The sequence below is a fragment of the Balaenoptera ricei genome, chromosome 10, assembly GCF_028023285.1.
Source record: "Balaenoptera ricei isolate mBalRic1 chromosome 10, mBalRic1.hap2, whole genome shotgun sequence".
Taxonomy (NCBI): domain Eukaryota; kingdom Metazoa; phylum Chordata; class Mammalia; order Artiodactyla; family Balaenopteridae; genus Balaenoptera; species Balaenoptera ricei.
The window spans coordinates 46,892,667-46,913,473 of NC_082648.1; the positions used below are offsets into that span (position 1 = coordinate 46,892,667).

General features: G+C 52.2%; 1 protein-coding gene and 1 non-coding gene across 8 annotated transcripts; one reads left to right on the plus strand and one right to left on the minus strand.

The window, feature by feature from the left end:
* Positions 1-1,101: 1,101 nt before the first annotated feature.
* On the minus strand, positions 1,102-19,608 carry SMARCC2 (SWI/SNF related, matrix associated, actin dependent regulator of chromatin subfamily c member 2). Of its 7 annotated transcripts, none has more exons than XM_059936164.1 (30): positions 19,439-19,608; positions 17,235-17,354; positions 16,532-16,617; positions 15,998-16,079; positions 15,810-15,902; positions 15,143-15,212; positions 14,843-14,912; positions 14,069-14,144; positions 13,768-13,899; positions 13,547-13,662; positions 12,756-12,880; positions 11,689-11,748; positions 11,494-11,531; positions 11,094-11,224; positions 10,738-10,809; positions 8,880-8,993; positions 8,288-8,441; positions 7,521-7,613; positions 7,168-7,284; positions 7,014-7,076; positions 6,423-6,681; positions 6,023-6,184; positions 5,686-5,750; positions 5,359-5,494; positions 5,116-5,282; positions 4,583-4,717; positions 3,196-3,577; positions 2,786-2,869; positions 2,447-2,512; positions 1,102-1,890 (listed from the first exon to the last, which is right to left on the minus strand). In XM_059936164.1, exons 1-30 carry the CDS (start codon positions 19,547-19,549, stop codon positions 1,814-1,816), a joined length of 3,456 nt encoding a protein of 1,151 aa, XP_059792147.1. In that variant the 5' UTR covers positions 19,550-19,608; the 3' UTR covers positions 1,102-1,813. The 7 variants fall into 7 exon arrangements, with proteins under 7 accessions (XP_059792147.1, XP_059792146.1, XP_059792142.1 ...); XM_059936163.1 differs by having other exon boundaries at positions 7,168-7,287; XM_059936159.1 differs by having other exon boundaries at positions 2,447-2,869.
* An 855-nt stretch (positions 19,609-20,463) lies between these two features.
* On the plus strand, positions 20,464-20,545 carry TRNAS-CGA (transfer RNA serine (anticodon CGA)). The gene has a single exon. It is a non-coding gene; the product is annotated as a tRNA-Ser (tRNA).
* Positions 20,546-20,807: the final 262 nt, after the last annotated feature.

A 20,807-nucleotide genomic window follows, 5' to 3' on the forward strand; every position in this document is an offset into this window, starting at 1 on the left:
CACTGAAGGCCTTTTGTCGGGGAGCCCGGGGAGTGTTTATTGGCGCAAAAGCCAGGCCATATTAGCACTGCCTGAGCCTGTCTGTCACTTCAGCAAGGCTAGGGGCCAACAGTAACAAGTAGCTGAGATGCCTGCCTTCTCCCCACCTAATAAGGGAAGATATGAAGCCACCACTTCTGAAAGGATAAATAGACAAAATCTCTGGGATGTGAGGATGTCCTTCCAAGTCTTAAATGGCTATTTTGAGGGCAGGTGAGAGCCTCTGCCCAGTCCCTGCACCAGTTGTACAGTCCGGACAGCTGTGCTGCCCTCGGCCTGTTTGTTTGGGAGAGAGGCCCAGTGCCTCTCCAGCCCCTCCGAGCGCCACTGGGAAGGACTCCAGGAGTGCTGCCCCCAGCCCGATTCCCCCCGCCTAACAGCCATAGGTAAGAGAACACAGAAGCCATCCACAGATGGAACTGAAAGCCAATTAATTTATAAAAAAAAAAAAAAAAAAAAAAAAAAAAGAAGAAGAAGAAGAAAGAAAATAGAGAAAATTTACAGAAAACTTTTGAACAGAAGAAAGGTGCCAAGACGCAGAGGAAGAGAAATATGGGGACACAAGGAACACAAGGCCTGGTGGGAGGGACCAGGAAGAACTGGTGGAGAGCCTGGAGTCACTTTTGCCTTCACACCAAGGACGAAGAGGGGAGAGCTGGTACCGGGGGCACTGGGATCCGGGGAGCAGAGCCGAGCCGTGCGCTGCAAGCAGGGGGTCGGCACTACCCTAGGTCGGGCACCCCCTCCCCGGCTGCTGCCCCAAATCCCAAGGAATCCCTAGCTACTGCCAGCCACGGTTCTGATGGTCTTGGTGGGAGAGGGAAGAGGTGAGCGGGGTGACCCACCAAGCCCTAAGAAGGAGGTGCTTGCTTAAGTGCTTTTGACAATTTCACGTTTTTAGGACTTCCCATCCTCTTAGAGCCCCTCTCCACATCTTCTGGGAGCCCGCTCGCTGACAGAGCCCAGGCAGGAGGCAGCATAGCCCCGAGCGCCCTTTCTTCCTCTACTACCTGCCACAGGAACCCCCAAAATGTGTCCCCACCAAATACACATACGCTGACATCAACTACGCAGGAGACTTTAAAACAAAGCTGACATTCAGAGGGAAAGGGGCCATTGGCTGAGCTGGGGTGGCCTAAAACAGCAACACCGAGGAAGCAGCAGGAGAGATTAGTGGGAATAAACTGGGGGTGGGGTGGCCAAGGGAGTTCGGGAGCTGCCTCAGTCACTAACGAGGGGCTGGAGGAGACAGATTTCTGCACCCTGTTCTATCCCCAGAGCTCTCCCCAGAACCTAAATTCCCCTTTCCTAAAACTCACCTCCCTCCTCAAAATATGTAAAAGTTGGATTTTTTTCCACTGGGTGGAGGGAGCTCCAATGTGCCTTTTTTTAAATCTCTACTTCCTTTTAAAGAGCTTCACTTTTTTTCAATCCATAAAAAATGCAATAGTTTTGAGGGGATGTACCCTTAGAAGTGGTTAATTAGAACCTTGTATAAACACTTCCCCCAGCCCTTCCTTTGAGGGCAGGATCCCCATCCTATCTTCTCTCCCAGACATTAGAAACATCTTTTCAACAGAAGTCCTTGAATAATCCAATATAAAAGTGCATGCCCCTGACAGGCATGGTGGGGGCTTTGGAGGGGCAGGAGGAGCTTTCCTTACGTAGTGATGAACTCTCCAGGCTGGGGAAGGGTCCCAGTGGTGGGGAGAGGGCTGTTCCTGGAACCTTGATATCCATGGGGGGTGAGGGAGAGAGATGTCTGGCTGGCTCCTCACTGTGTGGGCGGCACAGGGGTGACTGTGCCTGGGCTCGGGGCCGTGGGGTCTGGAGGCAGGGGGGTGCCTGGGTCTGTGGAGAGAAGGGAGCTGCATCAGCTGGGGTGAGCAGGAGAGAGGGCTCCAGACCCAGGCCACCAGACAAACAACCGGGCATGGCATGCAATGGACAGGAGATGAAAGAGTACCCACGGTGTACAACTTCCTTTCCCCGACACCCTCTCCCACCATACGCTGGGAAAACTGGGATACCCCAAATCCTCCTCCTGCCCCCAAGGGAACTCTCTAAATGGGGCACTTGAACGTGACGGGAACAAGCAAAGGGAACGCCAATCATCATGCAGACAAGTAGCCGTTTTTCCAGTTTACAACGGAGATGCTCTGTGCCACAGGACTCCTCCATGACCCACCAGTGAAAGGCACCAGCGTCATCCCAGGGGTGGCAGCTGCCAGGCTGGGGAATGGTGGAGGACAGCCAGAGAGGCCCTTCCCTCCTGTGTTCTAATTTTACCAGAGCGTTCAAAAAGGGATCGTGGAAGCTCTAGTACCTGAGCCCCTCCCCACCTGCCCTCCAGCCCTCCACGTGGACCCCTCTCCCTCACCCTTCTCCCCTCCAGGACCCTTCTCACCTGGCAGTGGGCTGGCACTGGGCAGGAGGTTGCCCTGAACAGCTGCCACAATGGCAGGGCTCTGGGCTGCGGCGGATCCGAGCCCCGGCCCAAGAGGCAAAGAAGATGGCATGGTGGTGGTCGCCGGCAGGTTAGGATGTAGAGGGTTCGCCATGGACACAGGCAGGTTAGGGGCGGGGAGAGTGGCCGGGGCGAACGGGAGATGGTGGTGATGCCCATGCAGGTTAGGAGGAGGGGGGAGGTTAATACTGATGGAGTCGGCTAGGCTACCAAATGGGATGATGGATGGAGCAGGGGGGGGAGGCGGCATGCCAAAAGGCAAACCCAAAGGAGCATTACCCGCCACGCCTGGGTGCCCGCTGCCTGGCACTGCCCCTGGCATCATTGAGGGAGGAGTTTGTTGGTTGGGGAACGGTGAGGGGCCTGGGAATGAAAAGGAGAGATCAAGAAGATTAGAAGCATACAATCTCACTTGCCAACTCACTTTCACAGCAAGGATAACCTCGTCACTCCTAGGTGCCACCTTCCTTTTTCCTGATACTAGAGTAAATGGTAAATCCTTGGAACAAAATTCCCAAAGTCTGGGATTGGGGAGGGATCCCTGCTGGCTTAGGGATATAACCAAGGTCAGTCTGTCGAAATCGAGGCTGAGCCTCATCTCCAGTCCTATCCCATATCCCCTCTGAGGGGAACTGGAACGTTCACCCGGATCCCTCCAGTCAGCGAGAGTTTCAGAACCCATCACTCACCGTGGGGTCCAGGGGGGGGTACCCCTGGTGGGACTGCCCCAGCCTGGGGGGCTCCAGCTGCTTGTTGCTGCTGTGGCACTGCAGTTGACCCTGCCTGCCCAATCTGTTCAGAGGGGCCCAAGCTTCCGGGAGGGGCCCCACTGCCCGCAGAGGCAGGGGCCACGGAGGCTGGAGCCAGAGCCAAGCCGTGGACAGCGGGTGGCCCAGCAGCGCCCGCAGGTGGGACAGGCTGGGAGCCAGGGGGCAGGGCTTGCGGGGGCGGCTGCTGCTGTTGGTGCATTTGCTGGAAGTGCTGCTGCCGGGCCCTCATCTCCGCGTACTTCAGCTGCTCCATGTGGAAGGCTTGTCTGTCGGCCAGGAGCTGCTGCCTCTGATACTCTAGCTGCCAGGACCAATGAAGAACGGTTACTCGGGTTCAGGAGACCCCAGAGGTGAACGCCTTGTCCCCTGCTTTGTCTTCTGACAAATGCAGACTCTCGTTCCGGCAGTTCCCCAAGCCAAATCTCACCCTTGTGCTTGGCTTCCTCGGTGTCCGCCCCCCGCCGCCCTCGCCTCTCCAATTCCCCCCACCAGGTCTTCTGGCTGCCCACTGGCTTCTCACTGCAGTGGACTTAATCTGGTGGCAGCCCTTGCTCATTTCAGCTCCAAAGCTTTGAATTTGTCATTACTTTAATCTGGAAAACCCCTCCAGTTCCTCCTGTCAAATCATGTTCTTTGCTTCCTTCAAAACTGGAGAAAAACTCACCATTCTTAGGAAGCCATCCCAGATCAACTCCCTAGCCTCTGAGCTTTCGCCTTTATTCCATTCTCTCTCAGGACTTTTATTCTTAATTGGAAACCTCTTAATTTGCATTTGTCAGATACCTGAAGCATTAACTGGTTTTGATGTCTCCATGTTGTATGTCTGATATCTTCAATTGAGGAGATCAGGGTCAGAGTCCCTGTCTTCTATTTCTTTTGCATCTTCTCAAAATCAAAGTGATTCAACACCTTGTCCATCCCATTCCCTTTCCAAGTTCACCTCCTGGATCTGAAGCCCTTACCCTCTCATCATGCCTTAAACCTGTTCAATCACTCAACAAATCTTTATTGAGAGTCTACTATGGGCCAAGCACCCTTCAAGGACCTGGAGATGCAGCAATCAAAGAACCAACTAGAACGTGACCCTGGAGCTGACATTCTGTGGGACCTCGGTCTCCAGGCTGCAACTGTGGGTTGCTTATCCCCAACTGCCTGGGCTGGCTCCGGCCCTGGCCTGGGCTAGCCCGCTCTGCTGTGATGGCCCGTCGGCCTCAGGCTCTCTGCACTGCTACTCCCTCCATCCTAAACTGGGGCCCAGCCCAGTGTCAAGGTGGGACCCCACCGACACCCAGGGGACACAACTCACCGCTTCTCGCTCCCGGTCCATGATCGTCTCTAGCTCCTCAAAGTGCCGGAGTTTGATTTCCAACTTTTTCATCTGGGTCTCCACCAGCAGGGCCACCAGAGATTTGATCTTCCTCTCCTCAACGGCAGCCAAGTGCTAAGGAAGGAGGGGTGGGGCGGCCCGTCAGTGGGAGGACCCAGCTGAAGACGTTCCGGGACCGAGAAGGGTAGCGTGGAGGCTGCCAGGTTTCAAGAGAGAACTTGCTGTGGTCACAACCCAGAAAGTAGCACAGGCTTGACCGATATTTTTAAAAGAACATGAAGAGAGAGAGAGAGTGGCAAAGGATAAGACAAGGTCAAATAATTAGAGGGTGAAAACAGGCCCAATGGTAAAGGCTTAAGAAAGCTTAGAGAAGAGATGACCAAGTCTCCCTCTCACGATCAAAAGGGAAAGGAAACAGACCAGCGTTGTTTAAGGATGACAAGAAAGGATTTCTTCCAGGTGACGTGAGATGAGGGAAGGGGCACCTCCTCCCCTGGGTCTCTGGTCCTCACCTTGGCCTTCACGGCAGCGGCAGCCAGGGCAGCGGCCGCAGCGGTGGAGAGGTTGCCCTCGCCGATGTCACGCTCCACCTTCGTCTTCCTTTCCCCCTCCGACTCCACCACTTCCTTCAGCACTTCCTCCTGCCCTTCCTTGGGCTCCTTCTCCTTCTCAGGATCAACTGGGCCAGGAAAAGGGTCTTGAGCCCTACAGTCTCGCTTCCTTCCTGGACCCCAACCACCATGCTCGAGGCTTACCTATCGGGTCCCCGTCACTCTTCTCTGACTCCTTCTCGCTGTCGCCGTCTTTCCCTTTCTCGTCATCCTTCTTGGGCGCCTCACTGGTCTTCTCCTTTGCTTCTTCCTCTATAGCCCCAACTCCTTCTCGTGGTTCCTGGAGTCCCGGGAAAGGGGGGAGCATCAGGGCGCTGGTACGCACACAGAGGGCCCAGACCAGGAACTGAGTTTACGCCTCTTACTTGGGAGGTCCAGCCCAGCCTGCCTGAGCTGAACGGAGCCGGCTCCCCCCACCGCGGTCCACGCCTGTCCCCTCTGCCCTCCCAGCCTGTGTGGGTCCCGCTATACCTTGGGCTCCTTCTTCTCCTCTGTGGCCTGGCCCTCCGCCCGCGCCTCGTCAGTCCCGCTCTCCTCTGGGCCCGGGGAAGAGGAAACGGGAAATGTCTGACACAGTCTGGCTACAACGCTCTTCCAACAGCCCCTTCTCCTAGCCAAGATCTTACTGAGAGGACCAGTGGGGAGCCGCGGTACCTAAGGTAAAGCCCTGGGAAAAACAAAAGCCCCACCAATTCTCCCCATTCGTCTGGTGCTCTGAGGCCAACTGGATGCAGGGATGGTGTGGGGAGGCCAGGTGGCTCAGGCTCTTGGTAGAAAGGGAAGAGTCCGGGAACATGCCAGGTCTTACCAATCCGCTCAGGTTCATCAGAGGTGGTTCCTGCAATGCCACTGCTTTCCAGACCAAAGGCTGGGTCTGCTTTGCCTGTCACTTTGGCTGCTTCTTCCACTTTCCGAACGTGGGCCTCCACCAAGGCTGTGGGTACCTCTTCCTTCATTTTGGAGAACTCTTCTGTAAGACCCAGAGAGGGTGAGGCTGGGAGCGGGTGGTAGGCAGTTCTGGCTCTCCCTGTGAGAGCTTCCTCACAAGCCCGGCTCTTCATCTACACCTTCATGGAGCTGGACAGGTGCCTGGGCTGATGCCAGCAGCAGACAAGGCCAGGAGGGCAGCCAAACTTGAGGGGGTTTCACGGCCTGAGTACCCAGCCCTTCAAACGCAAACCAGGAGGGCCAGGACCCCTCTGCATTACCTAGGGCTGACTTCGCAGCAGCAGAGGCCACTCGAGGGTCGACGACAGAGGCCAGGAAGGCAACGGTGCTCATCACAGGGTTGCCTGACTGGCTGAAGGGGATGGGCTGGTAGGCCAGGGGGCCCAGGGAGGCCTCTGAGTCCTCCAGGTACGGGTCTTCAATGGGAAGCCGAAGAAAATGCAAGATGCATTCGTCCTGTGTGCGGCTTCCCACGTGCTCTGATACTTTGTTCCAGTCATCTTTGTACATTTCCAGTGCCTGGTGGTGGTGGAGACACAACCTCACTTAGCCACTTTCCTTGAAGGTCAACACCCCCATCCCACTAAATGGAGCTGCTTCAAAGCTCTCTGGTTTGTGGTATTTGTGTACTCTCCTGGGTCCAAGGGGGATCTGCAAGTAGCACTAAGAAAGGACAAGGGGTTAACGAAATGGTCCCAGTCCCTGGCCTGGAGCTGGTCCTTGGGGCAGGTGCAATGGGCGCCAGGAAGGAGAGAGACTGGGGCAAGATCATGCTCTCCCCACTCACGAGTGTGGCCGGCCCCCTGGCCACTTCCGTTTTCATAGGGCTCCCCTTCCCTTGCCCTACTTACCTCCAGGAGTAGCAGGGTCTCCTGTTCTGTCCACTCTCGAGTGGCACTGGCCGCAGCTTTGCTCTGCAGGGGAAACACAGGTGGGTCAGAGGGAGGAGCCCGCAGCCTCAAGGAGCGAAGGTGCACCACCCCCAGGCGGCCCGCACCTCCGTACCTTGGAGGGGACGTTCTTCTTTGTGTACATGTCTGTGCGCAGCCCAAAGTTCTGCATGTCTGTCGGTTTCTCCTTGCCTTTATCAGGGAAGTTGAGCATTTGCTGGGAAGCAGAGGTCTGCTATTTGTGGAGGGGAAAGAGAGAGGTGAGTCCAAGTGACCACCAGGAGCCAGGGGCAGACAGAGAGAGAGGACAGACAGAAGGAGCTTCCTTCCCACAGCCAGGGACACCCCTGGGCGGGACTTCCTCCCTCACTGCTGTAGCTCCTCTGCTCTCATGGCTCTTCTTCCCGGGCAGGGGCCCCCCAATAAAGGGGCAAATAAGAAGCCCAGCGGGGTCTACACCCCACCTACCAGCTCTGGCTTGCCCTTAGCCGTCTCTGGCACCAAGTCATCCAGCTCTTTGCCCTTTCGCCCAGCCTTGGTATCAGCATCAACCTGGCGGCCCTGGGGGACAGAGCTTGGCGTCATGGAGGCTGGGCAGGAAAAGACCAGGCCGAGGCCCTGGAGGCCTCAAGAGCAAATGCCGGGCAGCTCGCAAGCTCGGGGGGCACTCATGCCACTGTTCCGTATTCCCTTAATGATTATTTAGATCTGTAGTTGGCATGATATCCATTTGTATTCACATGGATCTTTACAGGTTCTCTTAGGAGCTGGACCAGTAGGCTCTAACCCTACATGTGTGACCTTGGGCAAGCCACGTAACTTTTCTCTTCTTAATTTTTGTAATGTATGAAATGGAAGTGGAAAAAAAATGGAAGTGATAAAAATTATGAAGCAAAAATGAAAAAATGTTGGAAACGTGACAAAGTTAAAAAATTTCATGCAACTTAATTTTAAGCCATTTTTCTCTATCTGCTCCGTCCCCTAATTAGCCTGTCTGCTCCCCGAGAACAAGAAGCATCTCTTCTGCCTCAGCAAGTCCTCACAGTCTTGGGCACACAGGCTGAGAGAGGGTGCTAAATACATGGGGCTGATTCCTGTGGCCCTTTGCATCCCCTGGGAAAGGAAGAAGCCTCAAAACACTCCTGAACCATTATCCTAAAAAACCAGAAAAAGAAAAGTGCGAAGAAGCCCCATTTTGCCCAATCCCACCCTGTCCCCACAGCCCCTCGCCCTACCTGCGGGGTCTTGGGCTGCAGAGGCACCAGCCCAGATGGTGTGTCCGCCAAGACGTGGAAATGCGAGGTGGGCGGAGGCCCCATTGGTGTTGGTCGACTCTCAGCATCCACCTGGTAGTTAATAAGACCCCACTGTTCTAGGAAGGCATGGACTCTGTGAGGAGAGAGGCAGAGACAGGGTCACACACGAGGAGGAGGGCTGGGGGTGGAGCTGGGGCACCCTCTTCTCTGCTCCTCCCACTCCCTGGGAAATACGGTCTCCTCCCAGCACCTACATGCCAGTGACACCCACGTCAACATCCACAGCGGGGGCCTCTCTCCATACCCACCCAGCTACTAAACATCTCTTCTTGCGTATCTCGCTGGGTAGGCTCCTTCACTACAGACGCGCCCCTCCTCCATTCCTCCACACTTCCGAGAGTGCCCCTGCCATTCCCTAAGTCACCCGTACCCGAACCTGAACTTTGCCTTTCTCTAGAGATGTCCTTTCCTGCTCGTCCCCTATGCTCCTTGCCGGCCTCTCTACTTCAGCCAAGAGACATCTGTGGGCATTCATCCTCAGGTACCCGCTGCCCCTCAGCTGCAGACCCACCTCATGATGGCACAGACATCACCCGCCAGGTTCCTGCGGCAGGCGGTGGACGTGAGATACTCTTGGGGGTTCAGCCGGTAAGTGTCGATCATGAAGTTTCGATAGGCCAGGTAGCTTAGAAGAGAGAGAGATGAACGATGAGAGGGCTGAAGGGTAGGAAAAATGATAAGAGAGCTAAGGACTCCTCCTGTGTGACAGAGACAGAGAAGAACACCGCAGCTGACTCAATACACACTGAGGGTCACTGTGTGCTAGACACAAGGGGTTCAAACCTTTGATGGGGTTTTTAGTTAAATGAGTTATCTCCTTGGCTGTACTTGGGGATGTTTCATCCAACTTTTTTTGGCCGTGCCACTCGGCTTGCAGGATCTCAGTTCTCTGAGCAGGGATTGAACCCAGGCCACCGCAATGAAAGCCTGGAATCTTAACCACTAGGCCACCAGGGAACTCCCTCAATCCAACTTTTGAAAAAGGAATCAAAAGGTAAGAGAAAGTGCCCTTAATTCCAAAGGCAGATGTTAAAGGGAAGTCCTGATGGGTGCCTCCACCTACTCAGCATGGCATGGTATTGAGAACACGTGTTTCAAAGGTGGAAAGGTCTAAGTTCAAATCCTAGCTCTACTGTGATGGCCTTAAATTTTTTGAACCTCAGTTTCCTCATCTGTAAAATGAAGTGTCTATTGAGAATTAGAAAGGTCTATAGAGGTTTAGAACAGTGCCGGGCACACTGTACGAGCCCCAAAAATGGTAGCTATTGTGTGGTATAGTGTAAAATTTGAGAACATGAGCCAGACTAAAGGACTCAGCTCCCAGCTTTACTACTCACGAGCTGTGTGACCTTAAGCAAGTGACTTAACCCCTCTACACCTCAGTTTCCTTATCACTAAACTGAAGATAATAGGACCTACCTCTAAAGCTGACGTGAAGATTAAATTAGTCAAGGTATGTAGGACACTTAGGATAATGCCTGGGAGATAGTAAGCTCTCAATACCCGTAGGCAATTATCATTTACTATTTTACACCAAGAGTGCAAAGCGTAGAACAGTTCTAGTTCCAACTCTGCCTGCAGATCAAGTTGCACTCCTGTCATCTGTCACTACTTCCTCTGGAGAGAGTAAGGCTTTTTCACACACTGTTTTCCCCAGGAAGACGAGGAGAAGAGAACCATACCAGGCTTCGGGGAAAGAAACATGGTGGAAGGGAAGGTGGCCCCGGAGCAGGGAGTGGGGAGGCTGAGGAGCAGCTGGGAAGCCAGCTGGTTCAGTCCTCAGGGGGGCCTGGGCTCAGCACGAAGTCTCACCTGCCTCACCATATATATCCCGGAGCATCCCTAACCATGGAAAGCACCAAACTGAAGCCGGGCAGATTTGGCCCGAGGAGGAGCCTTGAAGGAGATGAAGACTTCTGAGCCCCAAGCCCAGATTTTACAAAACACGTCTCTCCATCCCTTAATTCACAGACTTGGGTCTTAATAGTTCCTCCTCCCATTTTTTCTATCAAAACCTACTCTAAGGGACCAATAGTAGTCAGTTATATTTTAGTCAAAGCTACTACTTATGCTAGAGATATTTGCATTTTAGACAGCATGAGTAATTATGGACGGAAAGGCTCTGCAGGTACCGGAGCAGATACTTGTTTTGAACAGAAGAGGCATATGCTTAATATGGCCCCCAGGCAAATCCTAGAGAGCAGTGGTCACAGTGCTGGGCCGAGGCTGCCTATGGGCAGAGACCATGTCTCTGTAAGCCTAGCACAGTGCCTGGCTCATGGAAGGAGCTCAAGAAATGTTTGCCACACTGGATCGGGAGGAACAAATGGGGACAGGAGGGAGAGAACCATGAGCTGAGATTTCCTTACATTTCTGGAGTCTTGGACTTGTTCTTGCCATTGAAGAACTCAGGGAGAGCCCTCCGCTCTATGGCGTGAACACTGCAAGACAAGAAAGGGTGCATTCAGAGGCTCTAGTGGAGAGATGAGACCCCAAAGGGAGGAAAAGCCTGGAAGATGGGGCAGCAGGAAGGAATGAGACGCTTGGGGAGAACTCTCCACCAGGGCTGGAAGACTCAGAGACCAGGAGCTTCCCTAAAACTGAACTGTACCCCGGTCTACCTGGCTGAGGAAGAGGTAACTTATTTGGAGGCAGGAGGAGGAACAACATGTTCATCTGTGGAGCAGGAAAATGAGGATTTAGTGAGAAGGTGGAGCACCGATACCTATTATAGTCAAACCAGGCAGCATAGCTTGGGATGATGATGTGATGGGTCTGTTCGGTCACGTTGTCCTCATGCAGGTCCGGATTCTTGGTCTGCTCTCCCTTGTTCCCCGTGCTGTTCTCATCCTCATCCTGCGAGGATGGAGGCTGCTGGACTCTCAGCATCCCCATCTTGCCCCTAGCAACCCCCTGCTTCTCCTACACCCCAGGAATGTGGGCACTAAAGATGGGATGGGAATGAACAGTTCTGGGCCCTGGGACTCAAAGCGTCAGAGTTTTGAGCAACAGCTAGAATTAGGGTGGGAGAAGTCTGGGCAGTGGAAAGTTCTGGGTAGAAGGAACTTTATAATCACAAGTCAGAATCACATAGAGAGGTAGGGGCCTCTCTAAACTGGCTCCACCTTGCCCGTGGTCTCCATGCTTTCATCTTCTTGTTCATCTGAAAGAGAGAGACAGCAAGATAGAAGGCTGGAGCCTCCTCAGGGGCCGCAGAACAAGTGTGTTTTCGGAAAGGCCCCGGCAGGCTAGGGGCAGGTGGCAGCCTCCCCTCCCCTCCTTCGGGCGTTGACCACCCTGCCCCAAGCTCCCCATCTTACCCAGGTCAGTCATGGTGCCTCCTTTGACCGGGGCTGACTCCGAGTCCTTCTTAGTATTGACTGCCAGGGGAGAGAGTCATTTTCACAGACAGGTTCTGCCTAAATCAAGCCGTCGCCTCTCCACTGCTAACAGTTCCAGAGAGCTCACTTTCTCCAAAAGCTTGCCCCATCTGATCACAAAACGTAGTAACTTCCTCCAGTCACAATCATTCTGCTGCTTGAAACTTTCTCCCCTTCCTGCCACTTTCTCCCTTTCCCCAACAAAAAATTCATTTAACTCAACTTTTTTCTTATAAAGAAGCATCTTCTACTCTATGAACACTCATCAATCATTCTTGTCTTTGATTGGCCCTTATCTCCATTCATGTGTCTGTAAGTTCTTCATGGACTGAGACAGAGTCTGACCAAATCACTCTGTAGAGGAGTAGTTGGATCTTAAACATTTTTGAAAACAGAGGACATTTTCCTCCACTGAATTCATACACAGAAGCTCAGGAGAAAACACAGATAGAGAGGAGAGCTGCTCTGATTGATGAGGGGGTGGAAGCCGGAACTCCTCTCTCTCAGTGGCCTCCCCTATCCTACTCCTGAAACCCACTCCTGGATGTCTATGGAATACAGACTGTAAACCAGTACTGCAGAGCAATGGTCTCCAAAATGCGGACGCAAAAGAGGGTCCACTGAAATACAGGCAAAGAATATCAGAACCTCTCTTTATATTTTTTAATCTTATCCTCTACATTTGCCCATTTTTAGATAATGTGTTTTATAACGTTCCTAAAGTAGTGGTAAACAGTACACGTGTATAATTTGTGCTCAAATACATTTTACTGATGTTGTGTGTAATAAAAAAGAGTTTGGAGACAGAGCACAGTCCACAACTCAGATACGGATATGAAGTTCGAGGACTGTCTGTGGTGATGAAAATGGTTTCAATAACCAGCTAAGCTGAAGGGAAAGACCCTCTAGACCCGGAGCTGGGCCTGGGAAGTCAGCCCACCCAGGGGGTTTGACACAGGAAGAGCAGGACAGGGAGGGGGGGCCCAGGAGCTTGGCCTGGCCCATACCTGTCTTGGGCAATGTCACCTCTTCCACATTGGGGACCGGTGAGGGCTCATCCATGTCCTTTGTCAGGTCTTCTTGCTCCTCTTCTCTGTGGCCACGCTTTGACTTGGTGTAAGGTGTTGAGGGACTGGGAAGGAAAGAGAGTGAAAGAGAATCTAGTCACCCCTGGACAAGGAATCCCTGGAAGGTGAGGTCCAACGGGAGGGAAGCAAGAAAGACTCCCAAAGGGACTGTGAGGTACAACATGATAAATAGAATTAACACTGCCGTATGGTACACATGAAAGTTGCTAAGACAGGAAATCCTGAGAGTTCTCAGCACAAGAAAAAAAAAGCTTTTTACCTATTTATTTTTCTATTTATTATCTACATGAGACGACAGATGTTCACCAAATGTATTATGATAATCACTTCATGATGTATGTAAACCAAATCATGATACTGTATTCCTTAAACTTATACAGGGCTGTATGTCAACTACACCTCAATAAAACTGGAAGGAAATAAAAAAGGGAGAGAGAATCCTGAGGGCAGAGCTGAGCAAAGAGAAACCAATCACTATAGAGTAATGGGAAGAGGCAAAGGCCTTTCATTTGGAGATTAAGCTCTCTTTGAGTTTACTAGTGGCCAGGATCAGAAGTATCCACTGGACAGCTAAAGAAGACCTCCTCATCCTCCCTCTCAGGCTCACCCAGGTCAGGGCCCAGTGGTTACGGGAGGGGATTTGTCCTTCCTTCCTTCACCACGCTGTGGACAGAGCAGTAAAGGCGGGGGCGGGTTAGGGGCTGGCCTACCCTTTCTTAGCATTCTTCTTCTTAGCTTCTGGGGTCGGTGAAGGGGATGGGGAGCGCTTCCTCTTCTTATAGTTGCCCCCCTTCTTGTCCCGTCGATCCGAATCTGGGCTGTTCACCTGCAGGTTGGAGAATTGGGGCAAACGTCAGCCAACAATCTCCAGCAAAGACCTGTTCTGAGACTTGCGCTAAGGGCTCAAGGAGAAAAGAAGAAGAGCTTTCACCTCATCCGTCAGTGTCTTGGCTGAAATCTTCTTTCGCCGGGAGACAGGGTTTTTGTCATCATTTACTTCATAGTCTTCCTCATTCATCCATTCATTGAAGGTGTCTGTGTCCAGGATCCACTTTGCATGAACCTGAAGTACAAAGGCAGACTGTCCTGGAGAGAGGCCTGGAAGCCCCAGTTCTGTCTGGGGATCCTTAACAGAGGAGCCCAAGGGCACAGGAGCCTCTGCTTCACCTCCAAAGAGTGGTCTGGCCCTGGCATTCTTCTTGGGGGAGGGGGGACGGACAAGAAAAGCTCACCTTCCTAGGTTTCTCAGGAGTCGGGGCATCTTCCACAGATGCTTCAATTTCACTGGCTGGGATCCATGTGTCGTAACTGCCACGGGAAATTGAGCGTAAAGCACAATCAGTGGGATAGAGTTGTGGAAAAATAAAGTGCAAACCTTTTACCTTTTCCATTTACAAAAAGTATGGGTTGTTGGGTTATTTTTTGGTATGATTATTTTTCCAATTAATATTGGGATTCTTTTCACTATAAAGTAATAAAAATGATCATAAAATATTTCAAAAATAGAAAAGAATCACTCTAACACAAGTTCTTGTGACATTCAGGATATATTTTTTCCCCAGTAACTTTTTTCTGTACAATTTTGTTTTTACATAATTGCATTGATACTAGATGTTATTTTACGTCCTACTTTTTGCGATATTTATCTACAAATCACGTGTTATCTCTATCAGTTTAAAGATTGCAAAATAGCCCACTGACTAGATATATAAATTTGCTGAAACATTTTCCCACTGTTAGATATTGAGATTATTTCTAATGTTTACTTACCAAAAATTATACTACGCTAACCATTTCACACAGAAAGCCCCAATCCTTTTAGACTAAGCCTTGTCCAGTAAGTCCAAGCTTCCCCCAAGACAGAGGATTCGTGTAATAGGTGGGAGGAGAACAAATTAACAGACCTAAAAATAACCCTCAAAGAGTGCCTTCTTGCTTTACTAGATGTTCTAGGGCTTCTCAGTCTGGCTCTTGTACTTAAACCTGCCCCAGGAACCCATCCTCACCTGTCAGGATAGTAGCCCCAGTGCAGAAGAACCTGCTTATCCCTCTTCATGACTGGCCGTACCCATTCCTCTGGGGATAGAGACAGAGCAGAGAGAAACATAAGCTAAAGGGATATACACACAAAATAACTCTGTACACAACTCCTGTTGCAGCAGGGGATCTGGAAATAGGAACAGAGGTGGTAAGAGGATTCAGGGCTGAAAGGAGAGAGGAGCCCAGGCACTGCACAGGTGCTGAGCAGTCCTCCACCTCCTAGTCCAAGCTGTCCACTGCAGTGACCAAGAAAACCCAGGTCTCACCTTCCTCCAGGTTCCCTGGGACAGGATACACGACATGGGAGGCATTGTTCTTATCCTCAGTGACCGTTCCCTGGATGGCACAAGGAGAAGCAGGTAAGTATGGTCCCCTCTGAATTACTCATGGATGTAAATAAACCAAAGTAAGGTTTAACCACAGATCTGCCTTCCTAATCATATTTTGCTCAGAATGGTATCAAAGTTGGTTTGCATTCTCTAAGCACGGATCAGCTAAGTGGCAGAGAGAAACAGCTGGGATTGTGCAAATAATGGAGACAAATCAAAGAATTTTAAGTTGCAGATAATCCTCTGAGAAGATAATCTGTCACACATGGGAAATGTACAGTCGATTTTATGTCCCTGTATGTCCTAACAACATCTGCTTGTTATTATAGAGTTCCAAAGAGCAAAGATTTCATTGATCTGAAATCAGGCAATCTCTAGCTCAGTGGAAGTAGATGCTCTTCCCCCAGGCGCATGCACTCTCTAGGAACAGTGATCCAAATCTGCCAAGACTGGGAAATGGGAGGAACAGAGAAAGAGAGGCTCAAGGCTTTAATTCTAATACTTTTCCAAGTAGGCAGGGCTACCCCAGGGCTGCTTCTTGTATGGAAAACTTCAGAAAGAGAGTCATGGAGTTTCTAAAACCTCTCCTGACCCACCCACTCACCTGATGTCTCTTGATAATGTCTTTTAATTTCCCTAGCAGTTTGGGTTCAATTTCTGGGCACAGAAAAATGTTAGGTCGAGACAGGCAATTATTCTGTAGGGAGAAGAAACAAATGGGATGAGATTACAGGGAAGGGGTTTCGGATTCTCACCAAGGGAAGGGAGAAGGATGGAGGAGGTTCCTATTACCTGCACCAAGGATTTCTCAATGGTCATGAACATTTCCACGTTGCGGTCCATGCGTGATGGATTCTGGAAATCGTAACGCCGCCTTGTAAAGAGGCAATAATCTAGTGAGTGGTATAGCTCAAGTCTGGGGATGAGGTCAGAGTATGTGACTTTTTTAACATGGGAAATTAGGAGGCAATCGTGCCCTCAGCTTTGCCAAAATCACCTGGGATCTGGAGTTCACTGATCATAACTCCATGAATCACTTTGTACTTAGTGCAAAAGGACAAAGAAAAGCTTGAGATGCCAACCTAAGAATCCCTTTTCCTCTACAACACACACACTGATGCACATACACATACTCACTCATTCTTGGAGACTGTTTTGGCTCTGACTCCCAGCCAACCTAGCAGGTCAGGCCTATTGACCTAGCAAAGTAAGAGACTTGCAAGAATGTCTATGCTCTCCCACCCCACAAAGACCCCAGGGAATCATAAAGGGGGATTCCCTCTAAACTAAATGTAAGAAGCACAGAGAGAAGAGAAGGCATCTCACCATCCCTGGTCACTCTTGAATTTGTAGGCAGCTGCAAGTATGTGGCACAGGGAGCCTCCTGCTTTGAAATCTAGGAAACATTTGATCTACAAAATTGAGAAGGGAAGAAGTATGTGAGAGTTACATCCTAAATTCTCTTATGACTTAACAATCCTTTCACAAAATCCTATGCTGAATTGATCTCCCTCTTGAAGCTGGAATTCTTTAACCCCTGTGCCATTCTATCATGAGGCCTGGAAGAGAGGAGAGAAAGAAACCAATATTCACAAAGCCCCGCTATGTGCTTTACTGGGTTACCTCGTTAACCATTACAGAAACCCTACAAGGTAGGTGTATTAATCCCATGGAGAGATGAAGGAACCAAGACTCAAAAGGTATAAATGGCTTGTCCAAGATCACAGAGACACCAAGTGGCAGAGCCAGGATTTGAACACAAGCTTGTACAAATCCAAATCTCATGTGTTTTAACCATGCCATGAGTTTCATGACTGAGCTTAGACACTGTGAGATAACCTGTTGCACAGAATATTACTAGGACAAAGGGAATGGTAAACTGCAGACTCTGCTAAGCCAGTAACACCCCAACCAGGGAAAGGGATGGTAGGAAATCACCCAAATCTCAAAAATTACAAATTTACAAAAACACAAAAAAACAACTCCCTCTCGGGTTTGGAGGCTTTGCCCCCGTGCTTTTTGCACTCACCGGCAGTTTAGTGAGCGGTGCATTGCTGACATGTTTGCCAAAAACTTCTTCCTGAAATTGTAGCAACTGTACAACCAGGCTAGACAGGGACTTGTTGGTAGGTGGTTCAGCTTGTATATACTGGGGAAACAGGGAAAAGGAAAGAAAAATAGATCCCAGATCAATTACCCACCATCTCCCTTATTTCTTGCCCAGGAGCTCTGGAAGCATCTGGGGCAGAAAGAAATAGTGTCTTCTTCCCCCACATGTCTAGTCTCTAAAAAGAAAATGGCTGAAGGAAGGCCCTAGATGCCCCTCACCAAGAAGTTGAAATTCTGCTGCCTCCAGCCTAGGTTACCAGTCTTTGGTGCTGGAGGTAAAGGCAGTCTCCTACTCTCCCTCAGCCAACAACCTAAAAATGGAGTTGCAGGACCCTGATCTCTAGCCAACGGCACTGAGAGTTGTAAAATTCTGAAGATTCACGGAGTTCAGGCCACAGAAGCAACATCTTCAAGGCTCTAAGTGAGACAACAGTCTACTTCTTGGGGTAACTTTGTGGAAGGTCAAGATTCCCCCGATAATACAGCCTAATAAAAAAGATGCAAGGAAGTAATAAGGTAGGGCAAACGGACTGAGAGAATAGTTTGTACATTCTGCTTCTGCTAGGACTGGGCACAAATGTCTTCACAGGCCTTGCTAGATGGAAAAAAAAGACCAGCTACTACCCAGCCTGGTGGGAAATAGCAAGACAACATCTATCCTTTCTGAGGAAACTGTATCGGAGACAAGCAACCCTGGGCCTTCTTAAATATTTCCATATTATGCTACCTAGCATCCTAGCCTTCTGTTCTCATTTTAAAACTGTGCCAAGAGGCTAACTTTCTCTTTACCTTTTGACCCCTTTTTCCTCAACCCTGATCACAGAGAAAAGCGCACCTTTCAGTGGGAGGTGTAAAGAGATCCCTGAAAGAAAAAGCAAATGACAGAGAGCTAAGAGCTTGAAAGCTGAACCAGGTCACAGGCTGTCAATCCCCCCAGGGCCAGAGACTAAGCCCCTAGACTGATCTCCCTTCCAAAAGGTCAAAGGTAGATGCCTGGGAACCAGAGCCTCACGCTGGGGTACAGACAAGCCACAGACCCAGCAGCTGTTTGTCAAGATCCTGACACCCAGAGAGACCTCCCAGGCTCATGACCAGGATCAGGGGGGCATCCTCCTAAACCACCCATCACACTTCTGACAGGCTGCAAAGCTGGGCAGGAAGAACTGGGGAGCTGAAGGAACGTCAGAAAGAGAACCCCTAACTGGGGGTAGTGAGAAGGAAGAAAGGCAGACCATCTCCAGAGAAAAGCCCTATGTAGAGATGTTCCTTTCAACCAGGCCTATAGACAGACAAAGACACCACCAGGAAGAGGTCTGGTAGAAAAGACAGGTAAGGCTTGAACCCTTTGTTCACTACCTTGTATCTCCTGTTATGAGATGGGGGACTATGGACATAAAGTGTGTCCCAGACTCTGAACCCCAAACCCAAGGCAATGCAAGGCCAGGTGGTGGGGTGACTTCAATGTGAAGCTGAGGAATGGTTTTAGAAGGGCTGCCCAGGAACTCCTTTACCCTGACTCCCAAAGAGGTTCTGTTGCCCCTTGTACGGAGATGGGGGACGAGCGGTAGACAGGTGATCCCGGGGTGGGGGCCTTTTTCAGGCTGATGAGCAGTCGAGGGCCTGCTCTGTAGCTGTTTACCCTCCCGCTTTCATCATCTCTCTCTGAACACACACAAAGCACCGGGGAGGCCTCAACCCTGCTGGTACCTGGCCCCGTGGGGAGCTCTGGCGGGCACCGTGCCGGGCACGCTGTGTGTGTGGGGGGGGGGGGGGCGCGCATTCGGCACCCCGTCCACCCCCGGCCGTCTCTCCCGGAAAAGCCCGCAAAGCGATGGCTTATGGAGGGTGGGCAGCTGGCACCGGGACCCGCCGGGCCAGCGGAGAAAAACAAGGGGCAGAGGGCGCAGCAGTGGGGGCGGGGGCTGGAATCAGAGGCTGGGGGGGCGGTAAAAGAGGCTGGAGGAGGGGCGCGGGGCGGCGGAGGGCGCGCTGGGGCCGCTCAGGACGCCGCGGGGGAGGGGCCGCGGGCCGCGGGCCGCCGGAGGGTGGGCAGGATCCGGGGGGGCCGCGGGGCCTCGGTCCCTTTGTCCCGCCCCCGGCCCCCGCGCGGCCCTGCCCGCGTACCTTCTTGTAGTTCTTGCCGAGCCAGAGCCGCACGTTGTCGAACTGGGTCACGGTGTCCGCGGCCTCGTAGTACTTCACGTTGGGGCCGCCGTCCTTCTTCCGCACCGCCATCTTCTCGGGCTCGGGCCCCGCCGCCGCCCGCCCCGCTCAGCTCAGCTCCCGCCTCCTCCTCCGCCCGCCTCCCGCCGCCTCCCGCCGCCGCCGCGGCCGCCGCCTCCCGCCGCCTAGGCTGGCCCCGGCCCGCGCAGCGCCCCCTGCCGGCCGGCCGCACGCGGCGGCGGCAGAGCGCGGGGCGCGGGGCCGACCCTGGCGGCCTCCCCGGCGGCGGCGGCGGCGGGAGCGGCCGGAGCTTCGGGGAGGAGGCTGTTTCCTGGAGGGGGCGCACACTCCCCTGAGATCGCCCTTTACCGACCGACCTGAAGCCTTTTCTCTTCTTGCCTTTCAGCCCGGGAAGTGGGGTACCTCTCTATCCTACCCCAAGGGGATGCCCGTGGCATGAGAAGCCCCCAGCCCATAGCTCCGAGTAGTCCTCACCTTGCCCATTTCTAACCCCACGGAGCCCTTAATCCCAAGGAACCCCGGACCCCTTTCCGTAAGAAGTTCCTTCCTTTCATCCATCCGCAGGAGTTCCCCGTTTAAGCTCTTTCTGAGCCTCCTTCGCCCCTAAGGCCATGTCCCAGGTCCGCCTCTCACTCCGTAACCCGAGGAGTCCCCTAGCCGCTACCCTGGGGGCCCAGCCCCTCCTCTCCAACTGCTTCCTCTGCAGGCCTCACCATCGCCTCCTGAATAGCTTTACGCTCCTTGAGACCCTCATCTTCGTGGGGTGGGAGACCCTCCGTCCTTGGGTCACCCGGTCCACCAGACTCTATTCCTTTGAGCGGCGTGGAGGAAGAGGTAAGGAGCGGGGCGGGAGGAGGTCACAGGGTGTGTGTGTTTGGGCCTGGCCCGGCTTCCCTGTGTCGCACTCCCTCCGGGTCGCTGTGCGGACCCCTTCTGTAAATGCGCGGCGAAAAGTGGTTTTGGAAGTCACGGTGGCCGAGTGGTTAAGGCGTTGGACTCGAAATCCAATGGGGTTTCCCCGCACAGGTTCGAATCCTGTTCGTGACGACCGCTTTTTTTTTCCTTCAAGGGTGTGTGAAGGGAGCCCCTTGTCTTCCACGTGTCTTTCGTGCACTTCCCTTTGTCTCGGAAACAGAAGCCAGAAGGTCTCACCTCTGGATTTGGGGGGAGGGGGGCGGGAATGAGGGTGACCATGAGAAGCGTAATTATGCACAACTGTATTGGCTGCTAGGATACAAGGCACTTTCAGAGTTCTTTAACTTCAGCTTTGCAAGCACAGTTTTGGCATACCTTGTTTCATTCTTTTGGG